At 37.7% G+C, this 7,987-nt stretch overlaps 1 protein-coding gene across 1 annotated transcript; it reads left to right on the plus strand.

Annotated features, from left to right (window-relative positions):
* The first annotated feature begins 5,622 nt into the window (after positions 1-5,622).
* LOC112584341 (olfactory receptor 6C68-like) lies at positions 5,623-6,561 on the plus strand. The gene has a single exon (XM_025282445.3). It carries the CDS (start codon positions 5,623-5,625, stop codon positions 6,559-6,561), a length of 939 nt encoding a protein of 312 aa, XP_025138230.3.
* The last annotated feature ends 1,426 nt before the right edge of the window (positions 6,562-7,987 follow it).

Genomic DNA, 7,987 nt, shown 5'->3' on the forward strand with positions numbered 1-7,987 from the left:
GTTCCCTTTTCTCCACACCCTCTCCAGCATTTATTGCTTGTAGACTTTTGGATCGCAGCCATTCTGACTGGCATGAAATGATACCTCATTGTGGTTTTGATTTGCCCTTCTCTAATAATGAGTGATGTTGAGCATCTTTTCATGTGTTTATTAGCCATCTGTATGTCTTCTTCGGAGAAATGTCTATTTAGTTCTTTGGCCCATTTTTTGATTGGGTCATTTATTTTTCTGGAATTGAGCTGCAGGAGTTGCTTGTATATTTTTGAGATTAGTTGTTTGCCAGTTGCTTCATTTGCTATGATTTTCTCCCATTCTGAAGGCTGTCTTTTCACCTTGCCTATAGTTTCCTTTGTTGTGCAGAAGCTTTTAAGTTTAATTAGGTCCCATTTGTTTATTTTTGCTTTTATTTCCAATATTCAGGGAGGTGGGTCATAGAGGATCCTGCTATGATGTATGTCAGAGAGTGTTTTGCCTATGTTCTCCTCTAGGAGTTTTATAGTTTCTGGTTTTATGTTTAGATCTTTAATCCATTTGAGTTTATTTTTGTGTATGGTGTTAGAAAGTGCTCTAGTTTCATTCTTTTACAAGTGGTTGACCAGTTTTCCCAGCACCACTTGTTAAAGAGATTGCCTTTAATCCATTGTATATTCTTGCCTCCTTGTCAAAGATAAGGTGTCCATAGGTGTGTGGATTTATCTCTAAGCTTTCTATTTTGTTCCATTGATCTATATTTCTGTCTTTGTGCCAGTACCATACTGTCTTGATGACTGTGGCTTTGTAATAGAGCCTGAAGTCAGGCAGGTTGATTCCTCCAGTTCCATTCTTCTTTCTCAAGATTGTTTTGGCTATTCGAGTTTTTTTTGTATTTCCATACAAATTGTGAAATTATTTGTTCTAGCTCTGTGAAGAATACCGTTGGTAGCTTGATAGGGATTGCATTGAATCTATAAATTGCTTTGGGTAGTATACTCATTTTCACTATATTGGTTCTTCCAATCCATGAACATGGTATATTTCTTCAACTATTAGTGTTCTCTTTGATTTCTTTCACCAGTGTTTTATAGTTTTATATATATAGGTCTTTAGTTTCTTTAGGTAGATATATTCCTAAGTATTTTATTCTTTTCGTTGCAATGGTGAATGGAATTGTTTCCTTAATTTCTCTTTCTATTTTCTCATTATTAGTGTATAGGAATGCAAGGGATTTCTCTGTGTTGATTTTATGTCCTGCAACTGTACTATATTCATTGATTAGTTCTAGTAATTTTCTGGTGGAGTCTTTAGGGTTTTCTATGTAGAGGATCATGTGATCTGCAAACAGTGAGAGTTTTACTTCTTCTTTTCCAATTTGGATTCCCTTTATTTCTTTTTCTGCTCTGATTGCTGTGGCCAAAACTTCCAAAACTATGTTGAATAGTAGTGGTAAAAGTGGGCACCCTTGTCTTCTTCCTGAGTTTAGAGGAAATGCTTTCAATTTTTCACCATTGAGGATAATGTTTGCTGTGGGTTTGTCATATATAGCTTTTATTATGTTGAGGTATGTTCCTTCTATTCCTGCTTTCTGGAGAGTTTTTATCATAAATGGATGTTGAATTTTGTCAAAGGCTTTCTCTGTATCTATTGAGATAATCATATGGCTTTTATTTTTCAATTTGTTGATGTGGTGTATTACATTGAATGATTTGCGGATATTGAAGAATCCTTGCATCCCTGGGATAAAGCCCACTTGGTCATGGTGTATGATCTTTTTAATGTGTTGTTGGATTCTGATTGCTAGAATTTTGTTAAGGATTTTTGCATCTATGTTCACCAGTGATATTGGCCTGTAGTTTTCTTTTTTTGTGGCATCTTTGTCAGGTTTTGGTATTAGGGTGATGGTGGCCTCATAGGATGAGTTTGGAAGTTTACCTTCCTCTGCAATTTTCTGGAAGAGTTTGAGTAGGAGATGTACCAGCTCTTCTCTAAATTTCTGGTAGAAATCATCTGTAATAATTCATACTTATTATTCGGAATTCTTTATCATGTAGATTCCCTATCTCTTCCTCTTTTGTTTGGTTTGGTCGGCATTTATCCTGTTCCTTTACCTGCTGTGTCTTCCTCTGTCTCTTCATCTTGTTTAAATTGCTGAGTTTGGGGTGTCCTTTCTGTATTCTGGCAGTTTGTGGAGTTCTCTTTATTGTGGCATTTCCTCGCTGTGTGGGTTTGTACAGGTGGCTTGTCAAGGTTTCTTGGTTAGGGAAGTTGGTGTCAGTGTTCTGGTGGGTGGAGCTGGATTTCTTCTCTCTGTAGTGCAATGAAGTGTCCAGTAATGAGTTATGAGATGTCTATCATTTTGGGGTGACTTTGGGCATCCTGTATCTTGGAGCTCAGGGCTGTGTTCCTGTGTTGATGGAGAATTTGCTTGGTATATCTTGCCCTGGAACTTGTTGGCCTTTGTGTGGTGCTTGGTTTCAGTGCAGGTATGGAGGCGTTTGAGGAGCTCCTGTCAATTAATGTTCCCTGGAGTCAGGAGTTCCCTGGAGTCAGGGTTTGGACTTAAGCCCCCTGCTTCCAGTTATCGGTCTTATTTTTACATTAGTCTCAAAACTTCTCCTTCTATACAGCACCATTGATAAAACATATAGATTAAAGATGAAAAGTTTCTCCACCATGAGGGTCACCCAGAGAGGTTCACAGCATTACATGGAGAAGAGAAGAGGGAGGAGGGAGTTAAAGGTGACCCGAATGAAATGAGGTGGAATCTATAGAGGAGAGAGCGGGCTAGCCAGTAATCACTTCCTTATGTGCACTCTACAACTGGACCGCTCAGAGATGTTCATGGAGTTATACAGAGAAGAGAAGAAGGAGGAAGGAGTCAGAGGTGGCCAGGAGGATAAAAGGGGGGAATGAAAAGTAGGGAGACAGATCCAGCCAGTAATCAGTTCCCTAAGTGTTCTCCACCATCTGGAACACACAGAAATTCACAGAGTTGGGTAGAGTAGAGAGGAGTTAGGGAGGAGACACAGGCGATCTGGTGGAGAAAAAGGAGAGTCCAAAGGGGGAGAGAGCAGTCAAGCCAGTAATCTCTCTCCCTAGTAAAAAATGGGTACTGAAGATTGGGTTCTTAGAGGTACAAAATTTGTAACAAATACATAAAAGCAAAAATTAAAAATCTAGAGTAGAGTTTGGAATTTCAAAAATACAATGTTAAAGATAAGAAGAAGGAAAAGAAAGAGAGAAAAAAAAAAACAAAGTCACAAAAATTATAAAGAAAATATAGGTACACAATTGATAACAAATACGTAAAAGTTAAAAATCTAGAGTAGAGTTTGGAATTTCAAAAATACAATGTTAAAGAAAAGAAAAAGAAGAAGAAAGAGAGAAAAACAAACAAACAAACAAAAATGAAGTCACAAAAATTATAAAGAAAATATAGTTACAAAATTGATAACAAATACCAAAAAGCATAAATTAAAAATCTAGAGTAGAGTTTTGAATTTCAGATATACAATGTTAAATAAAAGAAGAAGAGAAAGAAAGAGAGAGAAAAAAAAGTCACATAAATTATTAAATATATATATATATATATATGTACAAAATTGATAACAAATACCAAAAAGCTAAAATTAAAAATCTAGAGTAGAGTTTGGAATTTCAAAAATACAGTGTTAAAGAAAAGAAGAAAAAAAAAAAAGAAGGTCACAAAAACAATAAATATATATATATATATATATATATATATATATTCAGTTTGCTTTTTTTAAAAAAAGTCTTTTTTTTTTTTTTGCAAAGTAATAGTAGGTTATAAAAGTGAAAATTAAAGGAGTAATAAAGGACTTAAATTTTTTTTTAAAATTTAAAAAAAGAAAGAAAGAATGATTGTAAAAATAGTAAAATATATCTAGGACTTTCTCTGGTTTCATTGTGGGTATTGTGGGGTCAGTTCATTTTTGGCTAGTTCCTTGGTCCGACTTATATTTCTCAAGATCTATAGGCCCCTTCCTATGTAGTCAGTACTAACCAGAGGGTTTTAATCTATTGCCTGTAGCTTCCAAGGTGGTTCCCTCTATTATAGCTTCTTCTGTTTGCTGGTCTCTTTAGTGTCTGATTTCCGCCCTGACACAAAGGGGACGGTGGTGGACACTTTTTTTTTTTTTTTTTTTAAGGCTCACTTGTTCAGTCGCGCTGTGGGGAGGGAGGGATGCTGCAAAGAAATAACACTGGTGTGTGCTCGCAGTGCCTCAGCCACACTGGGCCTTCCCCCACTCACGGCGCATGTAGCCTCCCTGCCCACACTGCTCAGGCTCTAGGTTGCTCCGCCAGGAACCATCCGTGGCCGGCCCTGGGCTGCTTGCACCTCCCAGGTCTAAGCCACTCAGGCTCAGGCACTCGGGTAGTCCTCAGAGGCACAGACTCGGTTGGGCCTGCGTTTTGTGCCCTTCCCAGGTCTGAGCAGCTCAGGTGATGAGGTGTTTGGCGAGCATGGTTGCTGCGACTTATGGCCTCCCCGCCACTCAGTTATCTAGGTGTACAACCCGCACACCTTCTCAGGCGGATGTTGACCGTCCAGAACCCCAAGAAGTTTTAGTTAGCAAAGAAGCCTGCTTACAGTTTTGTAGATAATGTCTCTCTGGGGCTGCAATTGCCCCCTTCCGGCTCTGGCTGCCTGTCACCAGAGGGGGATGGTCTGCAGCCGGCTATCTCTGTTCAGTCCTTTGTTCCATGTGTGGGCCTGGTGGTGTCTTAGGTTAGGGCTGGCTTTTTGCATGGTAGATATCCCACAGTCTGGCTTGCTAGCCCAAATTATTTTGTTCAGATAGCGCTCGGGGTATTCAGGCCAGATCCTTACTCTAAGCGATGTAGTCCGGGCCGCGCTTCCCTGCCCAGCCCCCGCTTGCTAGTGGCGTGTGCAGGCATCTGCATTGCTTCTCTGCTGGGGGAGTTACCGTAGGGCTCATAATCTGTGGGTTTTAATTGTTTATTTATTTTTCCTCCCTGTTATGTTCCCCTCTGTGCTTCCAAAGCTCGGAACAGATTCGGCAGTGAGAATGTTTCCTGGTGTTTGGAAACTTCTCTCTTTTTAAGACTCCCTTCCCAAGATGGAGCTCCATCCCTCCCTCTTTTGTCTCTTTTTTTATCTTTTATATTTTTTCCCACCTCTTTCAAAGACAATGGGTTGCTTTTCTGGGTGCCTGATGTCCTCTGCCGGCATTCAGAAGTTGTTTTGTGGAATTTACTCGGTGTTTAAATGTTCTTTTGATGAATTTGTCAGGGAGAAAGTGTTCTCCCCATCCTATTCCTCTGCCATCTTAGCTCCTCCTCCTAAAAGTTAAATGCTTAATTAATTATAAATTAATTTAGGAGTTTACTAAAGGAAAAGTTAGGCTGTAAATCAGCAATTTAAACATATTTCAAAGTTTCACTTGCTCATTAGGTCAAGATCATTTCCCTAACAAACAGTTGGGGAAACAGCTCACATAAAACAAGAAATGTATTCCTTAGATCAACAAGTAAAGCCCATGGATCCTGGATGAGTCAAATAACCAAGAGAGTTCTCATCATTGGCTGTTTTCATCATTGAATTCTCCAGTTCAAATCTCTCTGACATTTACAGGTAGGTTTGGCAAAATCCAGGAGTCAATAATGAGAAATCACACCACGGTAACACTGTTCATCCTTCTGGGACTGACAGATGATCCTCAGTTGCAGATTTTACTCTTTATTTTTCTATTTATCACCTACATTTTGACTGTAACTGGAAATATGACCATCATTATCCTGACTTTGGTGGATCCCCACCTTAAAACGCCCATGTATTTTTTTCTCCAAAATTTCTCTTTCTTAGAAATCTTGTTTACAACCACCTGTATTCCAAGATTCCTCTACAATATATCAACTGGGGACAGAGTGATTACCTATAAGGCATGTTTCATACAACTATTTTTAACTGATCTCTTCGCTGTAACTGAATTTTTTCTCTTGGCAGCCATGTCATATGATTGTTACATGGCCATCTGCAAACCCTTGCATTATATGACGATCATGAGTAACAAACTGTGCAAAACAATGGTCATCTGCTGCTGGATGGCAGCACTTATGACTATCCTCCCACCATTCAGCTTAGATTTTCATCTGGAATTCTGTGATTCAAACATCATTGATCATTTTTTCTGTGATGTATCACCTCTCCTGAAGATCTCATGCTCAGACACATGGTTAATTGAGCAGATGGTTATAGCCTGTTCCGTACTGATCTTCATCATCACTCTTCTTTGTGTAGTTCTCTCCTACATATACATCATAAGGACAATTCTAAAATTCCCTTCTCTTCAACAAAGAAAAAAAGCTTTTTCTACATGTTCTTCCCACATGATTGTACTTTCCATCTCTTATGGTAGTTGCATCTTCATCTATATCAAACCATCTGCAAAAGAAGAGGTAAGCATTAACAAAGGTGTATCACTGCTTATTTCTTCCATATCACCAATGTTGAATCCTTTTATATATACTCTGAGGAATAAGCAAGTTAAACAAGCCTTTGATGACTCACTAAAAAAAAAAAAAAAAATGCTTTTCTATTAAGAAAGTAAATGTACCTGTCCATAAGCCAACTCAAAAGATGCACATCTATCTCATTGTCATAAATTTAAGAAAGAACTTCATAATTGTTTAGCTTGTAAACCAATCAGGTTGACATCAGGTTGTAAACCAATCAGGTTGCCATTTAATCATTAATTTTCCATTCCATTCATTTACTGAAGAACTAATTATTGAACATTGCTCTATGAAGAACAAAATATTTCACTTGTAATTCTTTAACCAAACCTACCATTATTAAGTCATTCCTTTTACTTCGTTTAAATTATATTCCCAGATATTTTATATTATTGACATAGAGAAGACATTCCTTTTTCAGAATTATAATTGATATATGCTATTTATTACCTTCAAATGCACAGTGACTCCATACTTTTATACATGGTAAATCATCATCAAAGTATGTCTAGTTTTGGTCAGTCTGTTGAGCTTCCAGATGTCAACATATTAATAAGAGATTTTCATCTGCAATGTTAAACCAATATTGTTAACATTTTAAATGAAATAGAAGAGTTACTTGAAAGATAAATATTACAAGCCTAACTCAAAAATAAATAGAGAATCTTTCTTTTACTACCTTTCTTTCTGTTTCAGAAATTAAATTAATATCTAAATATCTTTTCACAAAGAAAACTCCAAAATCATGTTGACTCAAAATCATATGGATGAATACTATCAAAAAGATAAATAACATAAATGCAAATTGTTACAGAACACACAAAAAATAACACTTTTCGATGCTTTATGAAATCCATGTAAACTTGATACAAATACCAGGCCAAGATATTACAAGAATAAAATTGTAGATCAACAGTCCTTATGATGACACATGCAAACATCCTTAACAATTTGATATCAAAGCTCAATGATAGTTGTTGTTTTTATTCAGTCACTCAGTTGTGTCCAACTCTGTGACCCCATGGCCTGTAGCATGCCAGGCTTCCCTGTCCTTCACCTTCTCCTGGAGTTGACTCAAACCCATGTCCATTGAGTCAATGATATCATCCAACCACCTCATCCTCCATAGCTCCCTTCTCCTCCTGCCTTCAATCCTTCCCAGCATCAGGGCCTTTTCAAATGACTCAACTCTTTGCATCAGGTGGCCAAAGTATTGGAACTTCAGCTTCAGCATCAGTACTTCTAATGAATTTTCAGGGTTTATTTCCTTTAGGACCGACTGGTTTGACCTCCCTGCAGTCAAAGGGACTCTCAAGATTCTCCTCCACCACCACAGCTCTTCAGCTTTCTTTATGATCCAACTCTTATGTCACATAACTACTAGAAAAAACATAGCTTTGACTATCCAGACATTCGTCAGCAAAGTGATATCTCTGCTTTTTAGCACACTGTCTAGATTTGTCATGGCTTTTCTTCCAAGAAGTAAGCGTCTTTTAATTTCATGGTTACAATC

The sequence above is a fragment of the Bubalus bubalis genome, chromosome 4 (genome assembly GCF_019923935.1).
Source record: "Bubalus bubalis isolate 160015118507 breed Murrah chromosome 4, NDDB_SH_1, whole genome shotgun sequence".
Classification (NCBI taxonomy): domain Eukaryota; kingdom Metazoa; phylum Chordata; class Mammalia; order Artiodactyla; family Bovidae; genus Bubalus; species Bubalus bubalis.

Excerpts from the sequence above, each read along its gene's own strand:
- LOC112584341 (XM_025282445.3), top strand. The coding sequence starts at position 5,623 with ATGAGAAATCACACCACGGTAACACTGTTCATCCTTCTGGGACTGACA.